The following is a 20,462-nucleotide window of genomic DNA, read 5'->3' on the forward strand; positions in this document are numbered from 1 at the left end:
CTGATGGAAGATTTCTGATCAAGCTTGTTGCTGGCAGAAATCAGCTGGATTTCCAATGATACATCCAATGTTGGAGAATGTAAGTATATACTTAATGTCTTCATTGATAGTAACCTTACATTTTAACATCTGTGTCTTGGAGAGTGCAGGTAGGCAAGAGACATCTGGTTCAACAGCTAAGTACAGGGGCTAGAAGACTAAGTATTAAAAGTGTCCTCTAATTATAAGGCATTCACACAGCTGGTGTGTATACCCTGAAGACAAGGCTAGGACAATAAAAGAAACTTCCTAAGAAAACTATAGAACTGAAGTTTAAAGATAATTCTTTTTGATCCACAACATTTGCTGTTATATCAGGTTTAATAGTAACACATGGTGTTTAATATAACACGTGGAATTTGGCAATCAAATTCCCCTCAGACTTGTCAGGAATGTGATTAACACCATCCAAAAGTTAAGTTGTACTGATATTATTTGAAAAAAAGAACTCATTAAGGGTGAAATATCACTGATGCCTTTGTTCCCCTGAGTTTTACCATCTTATTTGCACATTATTAACCAACAGTCTTCGTTCTCCATCCTTTATTTGTTCATATGTCAGAGATGTTCAAAATTATAAATGGGTTACACAAGTAAAGAAAGTGTATCCACTTGTGAGAAAGTTCAGACTAAGAGCCAGGACAGTTACACATAACTCCAACAAGAAAACCAGGAGATATTTTTTCATTCGGAAAATTATTTTTAAAAATGTCCTTTTATTGTCAAAATGTCAAACTCCTAACCACAGGAAATTAGGGAGGCAAATAGTTTTCAAGACATAAAGGGGGAGAGGAAAGGTGGATAGAGAGAAGACATTTCCGTAGGGGAACCTTGGACTATAACAGGTGTAGGCTAAAATAAGAGCTAAATCCTCCTGAAGTGAAATTAGAAAACAACTCTCAACACAAATGGTGACAAAGGTCTTACTCTTGCTGTTTTTTGTTATTCCCTAGCGCATTGTTTGCTATTTCTTTGCTGTTTCTGCCTTAGCCCAGCCCTGCTTTATCTGTTCATTCCCTGAGTTGTCTCTGAGTTCCCTTGTCCTGCTCTCTCTCAGTCATTGTTTTTACCTAGTTGATTTTAACCCTACTGCGAATCCTCTTGCAAGGATGCCTGCCTTGAAGAAGTTTTCCTCCTCTACAAGAATCTCAGGGAGTCCCTCTCCCACTGCAACTCCCAGCTCATTTCCTCTGCCCTGAAGCTCTTCAACCATGTCATGAAACAAACTCGGTACCAAAGCCACATTTGCTTCACCTATTGTACTCTATGCTACTCTCTCCCCACCCCTCCCTGCTCTAGCTTATCTCTCCATGCTTCCAGCTCACTGCCTTTATTCCTGATGAAGGGCTTTTGCCCGAAACGTCGATTTCGCTGCTGGTTGGATGCTGCCTGAACTGCTGTGCTCTTCCAGCACCACTGATCCAGAATCTGGTTTCCAGCATCTGCAGTCATTGTTTTTACCTGCTCTCTCTACTGTCTTCTTCCTTACTTTTGGCCTGTCAATTTTGATTTCTCAATCTCTGATATTCTTTTTCTCTGCACTAGTTCAGGTCTGGGTCTCTCCCTCTCTCTTTGTGTCTTCTCTGTTGTGTAATTTACCCTCACCCTGTTCCTTTTTGGACTCTCTAGATGTACGCTGTGTACAGTGGACCTGCTCTCTCCGGCTGCCTCCATTCATTGCTATTTCAGTGTCAATTTCACTGTCTCCAGAGCAGCGGACAGTCACGTGGCACAACACACGATGCTCGCTTTGCCGGAGCCGGGCTCCAGTAAGTATCAAACTCTGCAAAAACTTTCCCAAACTTTTCCAAAGTGCGCGCAAATCGACAGACGGCGCTTGTAAGCAAAAAAAAAGTGTTCGCCGTACTGATACAGGAACGGCCGATTTGATTTTCTGATTGCTACATTGGATACCCTGGCGGTGGTTGGGGTTTGATCGAGATGTGCATCAGTCTGTCAGTTCCTAACCTGGTTCAAACCAATTCTGCAGTATCTGTATCGAAAGTAATGTTTGATGATGGAAGCGACGCCAGAAAAGAAGATTAAAGAAACGATTGCCTCTTTCTCAATAAGTGCACTGTTTTGATTAAAATCAGTTTCCCATTCTCAGTGGGTCAGTTGAAGAAAGCTGGATACTATATAGCAGCACAGAAATTGCTGGAGAAACTCAGGAGGTGTGGCAGCATCGGTGGAGAAAGAAACAAGAATTAATATTTTGAGTCCAGTGACATTTCCATCATAAAAACTGCACATCCATAGGAAGCAATAATTTTGATTTGGCATTTTATAGCTGTTCAACAGCTTTAGATCAGAGCCACACTTTGACAAAGCAGATGTTTAGCATGACAATGCTGTTACCATTCACAACCTCCTCTAACCCAACTCTTATTCCTTTATTTGTAAAACCTCATGTATGTAATGATTCCTTTCATCATTTCATAGCTTTATTCCACTCTACATTAGTTTTGTCCAAAGCATGTACTCTTCATAATAAATCCTGAGGGTTACAGATCCTGTAAGTGAAGATAGTTTTAATATAGAAGGGCAAAATGTGTTGGCACAGGCTTGGAGGGTCAATGGTCTGTTCCTGTACTGTATTGTTCTTTGTTTTTTTGTTTGTTCCTCAAGTCCAAGAGGAATGGAAACTGGCCTCTCAGCAAATGCTATTCTTCTCTCTCTGTGGCAGCTGGCTGACTTGTGGGGCACTTCCCGAATTTACCATTTTCCCTTCCCCTCTACAAAGGGATCCTTGCAAGTTAGTGAGTGAGTACCAAGGTGGGAGATGCAGTGTACCTAATGTGGGAAAATATGATGGCATCACTTGTCTGTGAAGGATAGAACATCAAGAGAAAGTGAAGACTGCAGATGCTGGAGAATCACAGTTGAAAATTGTGGCGCTGGAAAAGCACAGCACATCAGGCAGCATCTGAGGAGCAGGAAGGTCGATGTTTCAGGCATAAGCCCTTCATCAGGAATGTTGTGAGGGGGGGAATGCTGAGAGATAAATCGAAGGGGCGCTTGAGCTGGAGGGTAAGGTAGCCAGGAAGGCGATTGGTGGATGGAGGTGGTTGTGATAGACCACTGGGGAGGATGGAGCGAATAGATGGGAAGGAAGATGGATAGGTGGGGCAGTTCAAGAGGGCGGTGCTGTGTTGGAGGGCTAGATCTGGGATGAGGTAGGGAAAGGCGAGATTTGGAAACTAGTGAAGTCGACATTGGTGCCATGTGGGTTGAAGGGTCCCAAGGTGGAAGATGAGGGCTTCTTGATGGGAAGCTGTGAAATGTTGGAGTTCAGAGGAATTTGGATGCCTTTGTGCATTGAGCATGGAAAGTTAATGTGTACAAACAGCAAGGAATCAGAAAGGCGACTATTGTGTAGCCTTTACTCTAGGGACTGGAAGCAGGAGAGAGAAAGTGTTCCTGCTGTCACACTGGGCTTTAATGAGACCAGACCGGGAACACTGTATTCAGGAACACTGTATGCAGTTCCATCATTAAGAAAGGCTATATCCTGGAGGGAAAAACCTAGGTTAACCAGGATCGATTCTTGAGATGAGAAGATTTTTCCACAAGCAGAGACTAAGTTCCACAGACCTACACTTTAAGAATGAGATTTAATTTCATTGAAATGTACATTATGTTGAGAGGGTCTGACAAGGTTGAGGTAGCCTGAGATGGTATGTCATTTCTCCCTGCCTGAAGAGTCTAGGACCATGAGGTGCAGTTCAGAACAAATAGTCGGTTATTTCAGTCTGAAATGAGGAGGAATTTCTTCACTTGAGTTTGTAAGTTTTGGGAATCCTCTACACCAGAATTGGATGGAGGCTCAGCTTTTTGTTAAGATAGTTGACACTGAGTATGATAAGAGTTTTGTTAATATATTTGTTAATGTATCTGACACTGAGTGTGATAGAGTTTTGAACTTTAAGGGAATCTAGGGACACAGGAACCAGGCAAGCGAGAGGAGCTGAGACAGAAGATGAACCAGGATTTCAACGATTGATGGAGTAGGTTTGACAAGTTGGATGGTCTACTCTTGCTCCTAGTTCTTATGATATTTTGTACATTCTTAACAATATCCTCTACCACTTGACCATGTTGTAGGTTTGTGGTGATCAGGTATCCTCCAGTTTATCAATCATGTGACCATGTGAGGAACATTTCTTGAATAGGAATTTGGATGTCATGTTCAAGTTGTACAGGAGATTGAAGCCTCTTCTGGAGTGCTGCGTCCAGTTCTGGTTGCCCTGTTATAGGAAGGATATTATCAAGCTGGAGAGGGTTCCACAAAGATTCAACAGGATGTTGCTGGGAATGGAGGGTTTGAATGGTAGGAAAGGCTGTATAGGCATGTGACAGATGATGCCATCATATTTTCCCACATTAGATATTCTGCACCTCCAACTTTGATACTTTTTTCACTGGACCATAGGAGGTTGAAGGATGACCTCATAGTGGTTTATAAAATCATGAGGAGTACAGATTAGGTGAATGGCAGGTGTCTTTTCCCTGTGGTGGGGGATTTCAAGACCAGGGGGCATATCTTTAAGGCGCAAGGAGAAAGATTTAAAAAGGACACTGTCTTTTTTATACAGAGAGTGGTTCATGTGTAGAATGAACTTCCAGAGGAAGTGGTGGATGTGATCACAATTTCAACATTTAAAAGACATTGGGAGAAGTACATGAATAAGAGGGATATGGATCAAGCACAGGCAGATGGGAATAGTTTAGTTTGGGATTATGCTCAGTATGGACTGGTTGCACCGAAGGGTCCATTTCTGTGCTGTATGACTCTCTATAAATGTTGAGTGTTTTGGTTTTGGAACCACAGGCTTATTTGAATTACAGTGAAGTAACAGTGAAAACATATCGCATAATGTATCAAGTTATGGAGATATTAAATAAATGCTTTCAACTTTAGCATTGCACATGACTTGACTATGACTAGATGTAGGAAGTACCTCGATACTGGTAACAGTGTCTTTATCACCCTGAAAACCACTTTCATTAATGATAGAAAAGTCTCCTTGGCAGAGTTTGATTTGATTAGATTAGATTACTTACAGTGTGGAAACAGGTCCTTCAGCCCAACAAGTCCACACAGACCCGCCGAAGCGCAATCCATTCTGCATGAAATGGTGCCTTCAACTAAATATCTTCTCTCATTCCCTTGCACAATGACAGTGTCTCTCATGAACTCACTGGGTGGTCCATTTCTGAAATTACCTGATTGTTAAATTTGCAAAATTTCTTGCTCTTGTTGTCAACCTCTCTCCTGTAGCTATGACCCATGACCTTCCTCTGCCATCATTAATCTGCAGCCTAGGATCCTGTATTGACTCTAGGCCTAAGGTGGGTATCGTACCGTCAGCAGCCGCCATCTTTGTGGTGGCGCTGATGTTCAATCGAGCTGATGGCTTTTGCTTGACACTCAATGACAGGACTTTAAGCCCTGAGGACTTTGATTGGGTTGAGTGGGGATGGCCTGTCAAATATTTGAGTGAGGTAAAAACAATGACTGCAGATGCTGGAAACCAGATTCTGGATTAGTGGTGCTGGAAGAACACCCACACCAATCTCCGGGACACCCGCACCAATCAACCACACCGCCCTGTGGCCCAACATTTCAACTCCCCCTCCCACTCTGCCAAGGACATGGAGGTCCTGGGCCTCCTTCACCGCCGCTCCCTCACCACCAGACGCCTAGAGGAAGGACGCCTCATCTTCCGCCTCGGAACACTTCAACCCCAGGGCATCAATGTGGACTTCAACAGTTTCCTCATTTCCCTTCCCCCACCTCACCCTAGTTCCAAACTTTCAGCTCAGCACTGTCCCCATGACTTATCCGGACTTGTCCTACCTACCTATCTCCTTTTTCGCCTATCTACTCCACCCTCTCCTCCCTGACCTATCACCTTCATCCCCTCCCCCACTCACCTATTGTACTCTATGCTACTTTCTCCCCACCCCCACCCTCCTCTAGCTTCTCTCTCCATGCTTCAGGCTCACTGCCTTTATTCCTGATGAAGGGCTTTTGCTCGAAACGTCGATTTCGCTGCTCCTTGGATGCTGCCTGAACTGCTGTGCTCTTCCAGCACCACTAATCCAGAAATATTTGAGTGACACAGTACAATGTACCTTCTGAAACAGAGACAATGTAGGGTTTTCAGCAGCATTTCAGCCGGCATGTGAGAACCCCATCACTTCAAGATTCTGCTCTTACAGTTTACTCAGAACCTCTGGCTCAGAGACGAAGCAGCTCACCTAATGAACCACAACGTAATGCCTTCCCATTGCTACTGTTCAGGGAGAGTAGTAAAATAGGTGAATAATTTTAAAGGTGCAATCATCTTGCTAATTCACTCACATCTAATATTGACCGATAGTGTGTCTCTCCTCAAGACCTAGGAACCTGAGACTTGGGAACAAGAATGATCTATCTGCCCCTCAAGTCTCAGCCTGTATTCAGTAAGATCATGGCTGATCTTGTTGTGGTCTCAGCTCCACTCTCATGTCTACACTCCACATCTTCTCTCCTTGTTTATCAAAAGTTCTATCTAATGCAGCCTTGGTATATACAAAAATATTCAGTATATTTTCTGAATCAGAATATTTTCTGATTCCTCTTACATTTTTATTGACAACTTGTTGGTATGATGCATGTCATGATTGAATTGAATAGCGGAGCAGGGTATATGGGCTGAATAGCCTATTCTGCTCTTACATCTTATGATCTTATGGACAGCAGATGCACTTACACATCCCCATATAATCTCCAACCTTGAAACTCATCAACCAGCACAAAACAACTCAAAACAATTCCCTTCAATGGCTGCCTGCTGAAAATGAAAGCAGGTGAGCTTACTAAATGAGATTCCTGATGAAGGGCTTTTGCCCGAAATGTCGATTTTCCTGCTCCTCGGATGCTGCCTGACCTGCTGTGCTTTTCCAGCACCACGCTAATCTAAACTCTGGTTTCCAGCATCAGCAGTCCTCACTTTTGCCTTGCTAAATGAGAGTTTGTCTGGATGATTAAAGCAGAAACCATCTCTCTTCAGAAAGATTGCAGATGAATATGTGTCAGATCTGGAAATTTCTAAAGTTGAAGAGGTGCATTCTGCACTGTAGTGTCAAAAATGTTTGATGCATTTCGTACATTTGAAGGAAAAGTGTAGAACTTGATTATTTATGTTTCACTAAAATAATTCCATGTTTCCTTATGATTTAAATTTGTTTACAAGATTGACTTCTTGAGGTTGTTCTACCATTTTTATCTTTTAAAGATGTGTGCGATGCTGCCATTTTTAAGGTGTCTTGCTGTATTCATCATATGGAATGTAGGGAAAATAAAGTTCACTGTACAGCAGACAATCCTTGACTTTTGTTGTTTAATTTAATTAAAAGTTCCAATTTTCAACATGCATGAGATTGTCCCAGATAATTACAGTTCAGATTCCATTGTATATATACAGTAGTTATTGGGGCAATTGTCCAACTATAGTCATAGTCTGTCCTTTTCTTATAGTCATTGCCAGAATAGCTTGATCTATAACAGTCACACTCTGTCCTGGGACAGTCATGCCATGAATATTGGTTGTGATATAGTAATCTACATTTTTAAAAACTAATCCCTTACTATAAATTGCACAGAGGGTATGAATCCATTGGTAAGCTTAAAAATGATCCAGGAATTCTATACTGGCTACACTAATGATGGAAAGTGCCAGGGCCCCTGTCTGCCCACAGATCTTGGCCATGAACTCAACCCTCAAGAATGGCTATGGAGCAATTTGCATGAATCCAAGCAATGTTCCCCATATTCAATCCAGGACCTGATTTTTTAAATTATATGTTGAAAGACAGAAATTCATAAACCTAGCAATAAAAATCAGGATATAAATATTTCAAGCCTGGAGTTTGTTCAGACCAACAGCTCTTCAAAAATATTTAAAAAACATAAGTGTATTATTATGTAGGATGTTTGACCTATGAAATATTTTGAACTAAGGACGAATGGTGCATCAATGGATAATATCTCGCAACCTAGCTTTGAAGCACTTTAGCCAGTGGTAAGTGGTCACACTTCACATCAGCTCTGAGAAGAGTCACCTAGACTCAAAATATTAGCTTGCTCTCTCTCCATGGATGCTGCTTGATCTGCCATGATCTCCAGCATTTTTTTGTGAATTTCTGTCCAGCACACATTTTAGTCACAAGTGTTTGAGCAAATATCTAAAATGGTTTCCCTTCCACAGAGAGAATGTCATTGCCATGCACGTCTTTGACTGCAAGTGGAAGAGTCAGTGCGACACGAAGAACTTTCACTTCAACACCGTTATTACTTCCAAAAGTGAGTCAGGCTGTCATCCCACTCTCTGTCAATCAGGTAAGCAACACCCTAAGGACATTTTACATTAAATCTATTCAAGGAATGTCAGATTTGACAAGGTCAGCATTTATTGTTCATTACTTAGTGACCTGTGTGAAGGTGGTGGTGAGCTGCTTCATGAAAGCTGCACTCCATCTCATTATAGATATATGTACATAGCATTTAGAGGGAGAGAGATATCCAGGGCTTTGGTCCAGTGACAGTGAAGAAACAATGACATAGTACTAGGGACAGGCAATGAATCTGGCCCAGACAGTAAAACCCATGTCCTATGAGTGAATCAAAAGAGAAAGTCCTACTTAGGGTTGATGTGACTTGGAGGGAAACTTGAAGGTAATAGTATTCCAAAGCACCTGGTCATTTGGAAGGTCCTGCTGGCTTTTTGACTTGATGCAGTACATCTTATTACTGCAGCCATTATGCATTGATGATAGAAGAAAGTGAATGTTTAAAGGGGAGTATTGGGTAGCAAGCACTCATGGTGCTTTGTCTTGAATGCTGTCGACCTTCTTGAATATTGCTGAAGATGCTCTCATCCTGGAAGGTGGAGAGTATTCACATTCCTTCTATATGCCATTGATGGTGAAAAGGCTTTGGGTAATGGGTTATTCCATCCAGTCTTCCAAGCCTCAAAGAGTGTGGTGCTGGAAAAGCACAGCCGGTCAGGCAGCATCCGAGCAGGAGAATCGATGTCTTGAACATAAGCCTTTCATCAGGAATGAGGTTTGTGGCTCAAGGGAGTGAGAGATAAATGGGAGGGATTGGTGCTGGTGGGAAGGTAGCTGGGGGAGAATTTGGGGGAGAAGGTGATAGGCCAGAGAGGAGTATGGAGCGGCTAGGTGGGAAGGATGATGGACAGGTAGGACAGATGATGGACAGGTAGGACAGTTCAAGAGTGTGGTGCTGAAGCCTGTGACCTGATCTTGTCACACGGTTTTTGTCCCACTGTCTCTGTTATGTTTCTGATCAACAGTGACCTTCTGGATAATAGAGGTGGAAGTTTCAGCAAGGGTAAAGCTGTTGAATGTAAAAGAGAGATAGTTAGGTTCACTAATGTTGGTGATTGTCCACATTTGTGTGGTACAAATGATGCTTGCCATCTACCAGCCCAGGCCCGAATGGATATGTAGTTGGATTCCCATCTCAGAGTCAAATGACACCAAGGTTGTGAAGAGTTTTGTTCAGCTTCAGATAGTTGTCAGAGCAAGGGGTAGAGTTGGTGGTTAGGACCAAAATTTGTGGCAGTAACTGCAGGCAATGGCTTCAGTTTTCCCAATACTGGAGGAAATTTCTGTTGATCCCATACTAGTCAGGTGTGTAAAGAATGATCATCAGACCAAGCAAGATAATCTGTCAAACAGAAAGAAGATGAAATCACTGAATGGAAAAATGTTATTTTAAATTCCAAATCAGAACGCTTAGCTTTTATTTCAAGATAGTAAACAGATGGAAGTAGTAATTCAGACCTATCGAGATACCAGACTGTCAGTGTATCCATTTGCCCATGATCATGTTTCTGTGTCAAAGAGAATATTTGTGATTCCGTGTGTTTCAGTATTAGGAGCTGGAGAAGGAAAGTGACCAAGAGTTAAGACCCTTGTCAATTAAGAAGGAAGTTTATGCTGATTATAACAGCATTTGTTATAGACTGGTTAATCAATTTTGATCTTAGCATAGGATAAACGATCAGCACATTGTGGGCCGGTTCTATGTTCTAATGTTTTCACATTGGGAAGGTGCCCAATATTGTAGCTAGTACATATGAATATGAACATTAGTCATATAACTGTTTAATCTGTTTCATAAGGGAAGTCAGGACTGATTTGTGGTCTTTTCCTATTTAAAGTGTGGCCAACGCATTAATCCTCTACATCCACCAGGGGTGAAGCGACGAACAGTCAGTCTAGAAACCTTTGCAGCTCATCACCATAACCAACAAAGGGCTGTGGTGATGCGACAGAAGGAGTATAACAGGTATGGACATGTTTCGCAGGTATGGACCAGAAGCCACTGGAAGAGAGGAAAAAAATTATTTGATTTTCTGGAACGTTTTTGGCCAGATTGCATAGAATAGTAGAATGGTAACAACATGAGGAAGTCATTTGGGATCAATGTCCATGCTGGTTGTCTGCAAATGAATCATGGCTCTTCTCATTCCCCCATCTTTTTTCTTTAGTACTTCAATGTTTTCTCTTCAAATAATTATCCAATTCATCTCTGGATGCCAGCTATGAACCTCCTTTGCCGTAGACAGTATATTCTAGAGTCAAGAGTGTGGTGTTGGAAAAGAACAGCAGGTCAGGCAGTATCCGAGGAGCAGGAGAATCGACATTTTGGGCAAAAGCCCTTCTTCAGGAATGCAGGCCCTTCCTGATGGAGAGCTTTTGCTCGAAATGTTGATTTACCTGCTTTTCGGATGCTGTCTGACCTGATGTGCTTTTCCAGCACCACACGCTCAACTCTAATCTCCGACATCTGCAGTCCTCACTTTCGCCTAGTATTTTCCAGATCCTAGCCACTCACTGAGTTGAAAGATATTTCCTCCTGTTACCTTTGGCTCTTTCACCATTCATCATGAATCAATGCCCTTTCCTTCTCAGCCCTCTGCTAATGGCCTTACATTTCTGCTCAGGCCCTTCATGATTCTGAAAACCCCGATCAAATTTCCCCTCAATGTTCTCACCAAGAAGAACAATCCCATCTTCTCCAATCTATCCAATCTGGTTTCTCAAATTGGGGCCACATCTTATTTGCATTCCCTCCAAAGCTTGGAAATTATGCACAGAGGGTAAATTATGCAACTGGATAGGTAATGGCATGAAATAGTAAAACAAACATTAGCTATGAGCTCCAACATTTCTGGGTCGGAAGAGGTTATGAACATGACACCAAAAGTTCTGAGGACCTAATTACTCTAAGATGTACTTGTAGCTTGCACAAGGATTATAGGAGCAACACTTCCAAAATGTGAAGATGATGCCAAGATAGTAGACAAAGTAACTAGTGTTGTAGAATGCAGGAAGATGTGAGAGGAATCTGAACCTAAAAATTATTGTTGGCAATATGAAAGAATTAACATTTAACATGGTCATATGCTATTAATCTGCTGCTATTATAATGATTACACCAATGTTTTTTTATTTTGAATATGTTAATGTCTCTGATAAAACAGCAGGCAAAGAAATGTGATATAAAGATGTTAAACGATGCTCTGTTAAAATCAGCAATTACAATTCCTGGTTATAACTATTTTAGGCTACTGAGCAACTACAGGGCCAATGCAGTTCAACAGGGGGAAACGTAAAATAAGTGCTATATGATTAAAAAAGTATGAGGTGGCAACATCAGGTCACAATCTCCCAGGTTAAACCAGGACATTTGCTGATGGGACTCTCCAGCTGCACCTCTACAGGAGTTTGCAGTGCCAGGGAAAGTCGATATCTTGTAGCAGGCAGTCAAAATCACAACTTCGGATGCAGCTCTCAAACATGTTATACACATGGAAGCACATTGTTTCACCTAGGGGAATTGTCTCCACCTCTTCTTCTCAACCCTTGACATTATTTACAATAACCCCACAATTTATTCCATGAGCAGCAGGTTAAACCAAAATTCCATCTAACATAAAACAATGGTCATTTAATTCATGAGGGCTGTGCCATTCTCTGTCATTTCTGGCAATTTTGTTTTTGATTAGTAAGGGATGGAGCCTATATTCTCTTGAGCAAGAAACCAATCTGCCTAGAACTCCAATTGTCTTAAAAGCTCCAAATTGCTTGCCCTCATTTATCCTTACGGATGTGAACACCCCACCACTTAGTTGGTATACTGTTCATCATGTAAGTGCCAGGTATAAGTTTGATTCAGGAGCAAGAACTCTTGGATTTGCAAGTCACCTTGGCAGCTGTCATGTGCCTATTAAGAAGTGGATATAAGCTCCTTTCCTCATAAACTGATGAAGAAACTTTCAGAAATGACAGAGAATGGCACAACCCTTGTGAATTGAATGACCAGTGTTTTGTGTTAAATAATATTTATTGGTATAACCAGCTGACCATGGAGGAAAGAAATTATTGTATTAGCTTGAATAAGTCTGCAATGCAACCAACAACAAATTTGATTTGTATAGCACCTTTAATGTGGAGCCATCCCAAGGAATTCAATGTCATGCCAAGCTACAGTAACCAGAGTACTGGGTCATTGCCAATAGCTGTATGATGAGCCATAGAAAGTATGATAAATGCTGAAAACCATTGTAAACATGAAAAATATATTTATTGAGTTCTAAACATTATAGAAATATTTCCTGAGAAAAAAAGGAAAGGAACAGCCAAATTGGTTGGCAAAATTCTAAAATCCATTTGCATTGCCCACAGTTTGAGAAGGCATGCAATGCTGTTAAATTAATCTCCAGTCCTGTTGCTAGGCTACAGTTTCTGCAAAAAAAAAGCCACAGAATGTCAACTGCCAACACAATCATTTATAAGCTTTATGTAACAAAGGATTTTCCTTTTCAGAGCATGTGCAGTAAAATAAGCTTCATGAAAAATGAACCTCTGCCTCTAACAAACATTTGTATTGATTCCACAAAACATTGGATATTGTCTGACCTTGGTATTGCTAGTGGTCAGGCCTAGTAACTCTTATTGATAGTTTAAATTTTAATGTTCAAAATTAAAATAAAAGCCTCTCATTGTGAGAGTGAGGCTTTCTATAGGACAGAATTTTTAAACTTAATGTGCAATACAAGGGTTGGTAGCAGACTGGATTTGTAGGCTGACTGAAGCATCAGTGAAAAAGGCATTTAGTAAGTCAAATGAAGCAGATACAGAGATGTTTTAATTTGCAGTGCTCCAGCAATATTTCAAATATAAACAGAGGCAGATGCGATGGTTTTTCGGATCCTCATTTCTTGCAATATTTTGTCACATTGAACAAGAACTATTTTGACAGATAAATACAACTATGACAAAAAAAAATGCAGATATCTTAGCAACATATAATCAAGGTGTCTATCATAATCTAGCTACTTTTGAAAACTGGTAAACTATTGCTAAATGATTTCTTCCTCATTGGTGCCTAGATCTCAATCTATTGTAAAAGCCACCAGATATTGTCTCCTGTAACAACTGTATATGTATGAAAATCATATGCTCCCATGCAGTACTGGCAGGGCTAACACATACACAATGAGAACCTCTCAGCAGTGTTAACAAGGTGCAATGTAACACGTGACAGACTCACGTTTTTGCAGTGGCCAGACTTCTTGTGTCAGCCATATTTTAAGAATAATCTTCCTTCTTCTTAGTTGAAAAGTTTTGGGTTCAAAAGGAGCCACTTCTGAAAATTAAGCACAAAGTCCAGGCTAACAGTTTGGAGTCCTGACCAATTTTTATTCTTCAACCAATGTCACTAAAGATGATTATCCAGCCATTATCATGTTACTATTTGTGGGATTTGCCTTGCTCATGTTAGCTGCTGTGCTTTACAAAAATACAATCATATGAATTCGGAACAGGCATGTCATTTGGAGCTTGAGCCTCATCACTGACCTGATTGTGGCTTCAACTCTATTTTCCTGCCTACCCCTGATTCTACTGTCAATCAAAAATCTAACCAACACAGCCCTAAAAATATTCAATGAACCTCACCTCTACTACTGTGAAAGAGAATTCCACAGATCCTAAAAGAGAAAAAAAGTCTTATTTTTTAGCAGTGTCACCTAATTTTAGTCTCTCCCAGAAAGGGAAATACTCACTTAATATCCATCTTGCCAAGTCTCACTTTTTGAGAGTGACTTCCAATGGCAGGATTAGAATGCAGGCCCCAGGACATTTACCTATATCTCCGGGTTACAAGACCACCACCTTTTACATATCTATGGAGTTAGTTTAGTTGTCTGGATGGCTGGTTTGCAATACAGCATGACACCAACAGTGTGTTCAATTCTCACTCTTGTTGGGTTACCATGAAGGACTTTCCTTCTCAAACTCCACCCACCCTCTTCCCCCCACCTCACATGAAATGTGGTAACCCTTGGGTTAAATGAATCTTTTCTCAAATGACATTGGGACTTGTGTTTACTCTTTACACCTTGTATCATGTATTATATTTGGGCACCTTATTGATCAAATGTCTACAAGTTACCCAAACTATTACAGTACTTCGTAAAACTTTGTGAAGCTTGATGCATTCTACAGTGATCTCATTCTTAAGAAGGCTAATCTGTTCTTCCATGTTGCAAATGTCACAATATTCGTGTTTATGTTTTAAAACAGCTATCATCAGTTTATAGAGATTATTATTTTCCAATATTATAATAGTTTACACCCTACATGTGGTCAAATCCTCTTTGTGGCTTTAAACAGGTTTCCACTCTGTCCATTTACTGAAATTATTTCAGCTTCAGCTTAAACAACTTCCCATTTTACACATATTATATTGATCATGTCCTCTGTGATTTTAAACAGGTGTTGGTTATGGGGTAGATATGTCTCGACACTCTTCAATGCTACACTTTCTATTTATTGGCTATTAATTTCTACATCCACATTTTTTTTCATCCTCTGTATAATCAATGTATCAGCATTAATTCTTTCTTTCTTGCTGCCCCAGTACAAAATTTTCATTGCTCATACCTGTCTTTCCTTGGTGATTCAGCATTTGCCAATCTCGTCTGAAGTAGTGCCCAATTTCTGAGGTTTGTGCCATGGCCTGATGCCTATATGCAAAAACTCCAATCTTAATGTTTTGTAACCATTGTCTGTTCACTTAACACATCTTATCAGTTTTCTTGGTATTTTTCATTTTTGACCTGAAAGATGTTGTAAACTTATTTGTATACAGCTATTTTCACTGTACAGATCTAATACCAAGATGTTTTGCACATTCAAGTCAAACAGCTGAATAATAGCCTTTACATTTTAAATCTACATACCTTGGTCATTAGTTTTAAGAACTATAGATAATGTTAAAACTGATTGTGTCTTGTTGAAAAATGACAGATACTTTGCAGTCCATACTGAGACTGATACACAGAAATGTAAGAACAGGCATGTGTCCGGCAACATGATAAGGACAACCAAGTATTAAAACAAGACTGAAAAGCACGTCGAGTAAACACTAAGTGAGCAGGATTGCCCTCTTGTGCATTTCTCTTATTCTGCAACTGCATCAATCCACAGTACCCAGATTTACAGGATTAAAGCCTAGATAGGCACAATGCGCTGATATTCTAGCTGACAAGTACAAGTTTCTCCACCACTGAGTCCCAGATATTAAATGGTGTTTATATTTCTCCATAGGTGGCAAACATAAAACACTTTTACATTTAAGAATAATAATGGGCCTTCTCCTTCAATTGCTGATGGTGCTTCCACATTGACGTAGTTAGTGAAATCCAGCATTTTAACCCTGCAATAACGAAGGAATGGTAATATATGTTCAAGCCAGGATATTGGTTTTCTTGGAAAGGAACATACAAGTGAAGATGTGTCTGTGATACTGCTGCCCTTATCCTTCTTTGCAGACGAAGCTGTGGGGCTGGGAGGTTCTAGCAACAAAAGATAGACTCATAGAAGATACAGTCCAAAAGGAGTCCTATTTCTCCACCTTCTCACTACTGCCCTGCAATTTTTATTTTGCTTTGGATAATTATCCAATATGCTTATATGAATGAATCTGCTTCCACCATACATTCAGGCAGGAAACTCCACACTCCACCATTTGTACTTTTTTAAAAGATTCATGCTGCCTCTGGTACTTTTACTAATTATCTCAGATCTGTGACCTCTTGTTCTCCACCTTTCCTCAAATGGAAACAGTTGCCCTCAATCTACTGTGCCTGAACATCTGATGGTTTTGAATGTCACTACTAAATCTCCTCTCAACCTTTCCATCTGTAAGGCAATCCCAATTTCTCCAATCTATCTATATAGCTGAAGTCCTTTAGCTGTGAAAATACGTTTGTCAATCATTTCTGCCTTCACATCCTTAATAAAAGTGTAGTGCCCTGGACACAATATTCCAGTTAAGGCTGGACCAGTGATTTATAAAGATTTGCCATCACTTTCTTATTTTGTACAATTTACTTTTTTTTGGTTTATCATTGTAAATAGGTAATGTGGTGCAAGGCATTCCGCAAGTATCAGATACTGCAGTCACAATGCACCTACATCAGATATAAAATCCAAAGGTAATCTAACTGACTAATCTTGTTGTGGATAGTGTTGAGATTAAGAGATCAGGCTGTACCCTTCAAAGCAAATGACAAGCATTCCATTATACATTTGGACATAATTATGAAAAGGATTGAGAGACATTAAGGGCGAGGGAGTGATCCAAACTTACAAGTACTCACGCTCTACTTGCATATAACTCATGAATAGGTGCTTTTTGACAACATGTTGACAACACCTGTAATTGATAAAATTACTGTGTCAATAGAAGACAAGGGGTGGAACTTGGCTAGGTTAAATTTTGTAAGACATATTTGAGCAATTGTCTACATTGTCAAATTAAATGTCTGTCTGAAAATTGCACTGGAGCGGGTTTCCAGCACAACACCCTTGCTTTGCTTTGTCCAATACATTCAGTAACTTCTTAATGTTACTTGTGAACAAATTTGACTGAACATAAGCACTAACAGTATCAGGGAGTTCGGAAGCAGGTTACACGTGATAGTCCACAGTTACTTTTTAGTTAAGTCATTTGCAAACATTTCAGCTCCGACTCTTCTAGTACTGCTTATAAAAAAATCACCGAAAATTAATTTAAAACACGTTACAGAACTGCAGATGTAGTTCTGAACTGTTCTAAATGGACATTTGACCCAAAGTGTTAACTCGGATTTCTCTCCATAGATGCTGCCAGACCTGCTGAGTTTTTTTCCTGGTAATTTTTGTTTTTGTTATAGAAAAATAGTCCACAGGTATTAATGGAGGCAAATGAAATGTAGGCATTTACTGATAAAGGAATAGAATATAGAAGCAAGGAAGAGTTGCTGCAAGCGTATAAGGCATTAGTAAGACTGTACCTGAAGTAATGTGTACAATTTTGGTCCCCTTACTTGAGGAGAAATGTAGTTGTATTAGTGGCAGTTCAGAGAAGGTTCCCACATGATTGATTCCAGAGGAGAGTTTGTTCAATAAAGAGAATTTGAGCCATTGAGGACAATACTCTCTGAAGTTCAGAAGAGATCTAATTGAGGTAGATTAGATGCTAAACAGTATTGATAAAGCAGACATAGAAAAGATGTTTCATCATGTTGGGTAATCTAGAATAAGGGTGCATAGTTTTGGATAAAGGGTAGCAGATTTAAAAGAGATGAGAAATTACTTTCCGCAAAGGTTGTGAATGCATGTATATGGAATTCACTACCCCAGTGTGCAATGGAGACTGGGACATTGATTAAGTTTAAGGAACAGACAGGTTTTTGTTTTTAAAACAAAAGGTAAAGGGTTATGGGGAACAGGCAGGGAAGTTGAGGCTGAGATGAGATCAGCCATGATTGTATCAAAAGGCAGAGCAAGCTCGAGGGGCTGAATTGCCTGGTCCTATTTCCCATGTTCGCCTCTTCCCTGTTTGAGAATAGGGATGCTTAAATTTCCCACTCCTTTAAGTAACTTGATTTCAAATGTTTATTCTCAACTAGGGTAACAGTATTTTGATCTAATTTCATTTGATGTGGAATTATTTATGGGGTTTCTAAATTTTTTTTTCCTCTACTTAACCAAACAGTGAACTGGGAAGTTATTGGTTAGTTAATTCAATGGTTTCGCATCCTCTTTTAAGAAATTCCAGATACCTAGAATAATCCTCCATAATCCCAAATGACCCCACCCCCCAGGGTTGACCTACTTTTACATCTGACATTTTGGTGCTATGAGAGTATGGCCTGAAGACTGTTAAACTTACTGCTGCTTTTCAGGTATCACCAGAGTTGGCAGCGTCCATTTTATGGATCTGTAGCTGAGAAGGAGGAATATAGGTAAGGGAACACGCAATAACAACTAGTCTGTACTGTTTTTGTGTTTAAATTTTCATTGGATCGTCAGTGATAATATATGAATGTACAAAGGCTCAAAATGCATGGCTTTGAGGATTCTTTCATCTTACTAATAATTATAAGTTCTCTGATAATCCTACACACAAAAGTGAGAGTGTCAGAAGATAGGAGCTGACATCACAATCCAAAGAGCAAAGTGGATAATCTACCTTGATGCTTCAACATCCTTAAAAGGGTACTGACAATCACCATCTACTCATTTGGAGACAAACAAATCACTACAGAAGATGAATAGTGAAATTCCTTGTATAATGGCCAACATTTATCATGTAATTATCACAATGGATAACTAGTCATACATCATTTCCTGATTGTGGGGTCTTAATGGTCACACATTAGCTCTGATACTTTTCCACTTGGCAATAAATATACTTCAGAACTAACTGATACTTCATGAAATGCTTTGGAGCCATCCTAAAGCTATTAAAGTTATTTGCCTCCTGAAAACTCAGGCCTGTTGATTCTGCATGTGTGCTGACTACAAGCCCCATACATATGATCTAACCACCAACACACATCTGTTTAGTTACGTTAATCTGAAGCTTTTGAAAGTTGCTGCATCAAAAATAATTTTTTGATGAAATGTGAGATAAAAATATGTCTATATAGTTTCTTGCTACCTCGGTCATTCAAAGACCGCACAGGCACATTAGATGAAAGAGCCCATTTGGGACATCCTGCAAAATGGGAGATTAAGCAAGCTGAATGTTAGTTATTCATTTTGAATTGAAAGATGTTTTTATTTGCTGTGGGCAACAGACCTGCTGCAGCAATATTCAGTCACTAACTGTGAGCTTATGAAGTCTGAGTCTATGTTTGGCTGCTCCAGGCGTGAGATCCGGCAGCTGTTAAAATGGCAGATGAGTCAGCAGCGAGAGTCTCAACGTTATGCTCTGTTCAATCGGGCCAAAGAGGGAGAGGCAGCACGGGAGGCAGAAAGACAGGCAACTCTTCAAGATCTGGAAAAACAGATTGCACGTTCCCGTTTTCTTCAAGCATTCCGGGATGAAAACAAAAAGGTGAGATAGTCAGGTAATGGATAAATTATCCCCTCTGAAGGGGATAGTGGCCTTCAGTTCCACCATTCAAAACGAAGATTTTCTGGAGGTAAATGCTGATGTTGCTTTAGACATATTACCTCAATGAGTTCATTCAATCACCCAAAATTCAATTTTTCCATTGCATGTATAAGTTATGAAAACTTATGCAATGGAAAAACAGCCAGAAGATTCAAACCATGATTGGAGATTATGAAAATTTAGTCTCACAGAACTTGTGCTTGGCAGTATTCAAATGTAAATTTATATATACATATTTTTCTTTTTTTCAACTTCCACTCAGCTGATGGAAATTCAGTGGAAGGAGAAGAGGTTAGCAAAATCCCTGGATTCTCTACGAGAGCGTGAGCTGCTGCAATACAATCCAATCAACTGGAGCTGCACTCTGAAATAGATTTCAGCGTGAATTGACGTGCCACTCACAATACGAAATGGACGCAAGTTATGACATTTTCTCAATAAAGATTCATTTTAAACGTTTTGCAATTGCTTCATCCTGTGTGACAAAGATGGCTCAATTGGAACCTAGCTCAGATCTGGTCCTACTCCTGGGTTTTACTACAAAATTAAGGCTGAGACTCCAGTAGAATACTGAGGGAGTGCTGCAGTGTCCACAGACTGCAAAATAACCCATTGTACTATTTTAAGGAAAGTACTTATTCTGGTCTCCTGGTCAAAGTTTTACAAGCTCTGCGGGGAAACCTAAAAAACTAAATTATCTGCAAATTATCAACAAAATTTTACTTTTTGTAACCTTAATGTTTAACTGGAACCAATCCAGATAAACATGAAAGCCAGGGAATTATAGGTAGATGAGCTTTGTCAGTGGTGGTAAGTTGTTAGAGGGGATTCTGAGGAACAGGGTTTATACGCATTTAGAAAGGCAAGGACTGATTAGGGATAGTCAGCA

At 40.1% G+C, this 20,462-nt stretch overlaps 1 protein-coding gene across 1 annotated transcript; it reads left to right on the forward strand.

The window, feature by feature from the left end:
• Positions 1-1,737: 1,737 nt before the first annotated feature.
• On the forward strand, positions 1,738-19,961 carry LOC132822086 (uncharacterized). Its single transcript, XM_060835112.1, has 6 exons — positions 1,738-1,808; positions 8,295-8,425; positions 10,275-10,402; positions 18,357-18,416; positions 19,324-19,513; positions 19,836-19,961. The coding sequence occupies exons 1-6, from the start codon at positions 1,781-1,783 to the stop codon at positions 19,944-19,946; spliced, it is 648 nt and encodes a 215-aa protein (XP_060691095.1). The 5' UTR covers positions 1,738-1,780; the 3' UTR covers positions 19,947-19,961.
• Positions 19,962-20,462: the final 501 nt, after the last annotated feature.

Source organism: Hemiscyllium ocellatum, chromosome 14, assembly GCF_020745735.1.
Source record: "Hemiscyllium ocellatum isolate sHemOce1 chromosome 14, sHemOce1.pat.X.cur, whole genome shotgun sequence".
NCBI classification, from domain to species: domain Eukaryota; kingdom Metazoa; phylum Chordata; class Chondrichthyes; order Orectolobiformes; family Hemiscylliidae; genus Hemiscyllium; species Hemiscyllium ocellatum.

Bases quoted from the DNA above. Each gene is read 5' to 3' on its own strand.
- LOC132822086 (XM_060835112.1), top strand. From the start codon at position 1,781: ATGCTCGCTTTGCCGGAGCCGGGCTCCA. The intron at 1,809-8,294 runs GTAAGTATCAAA...TCCCTTCCACAG, and splicing joins TTTGCCGGAGCCGGGCTCCA to AGAGAATGTCATTGCCATGC. The intron at 19,514-19,835 runs GTGAGATAGTCA...ACTTCCACTCAG, and splicing joins TCCGGGATGAAAACAAAAAG to CTGATGGAAATTCAGTGGAA.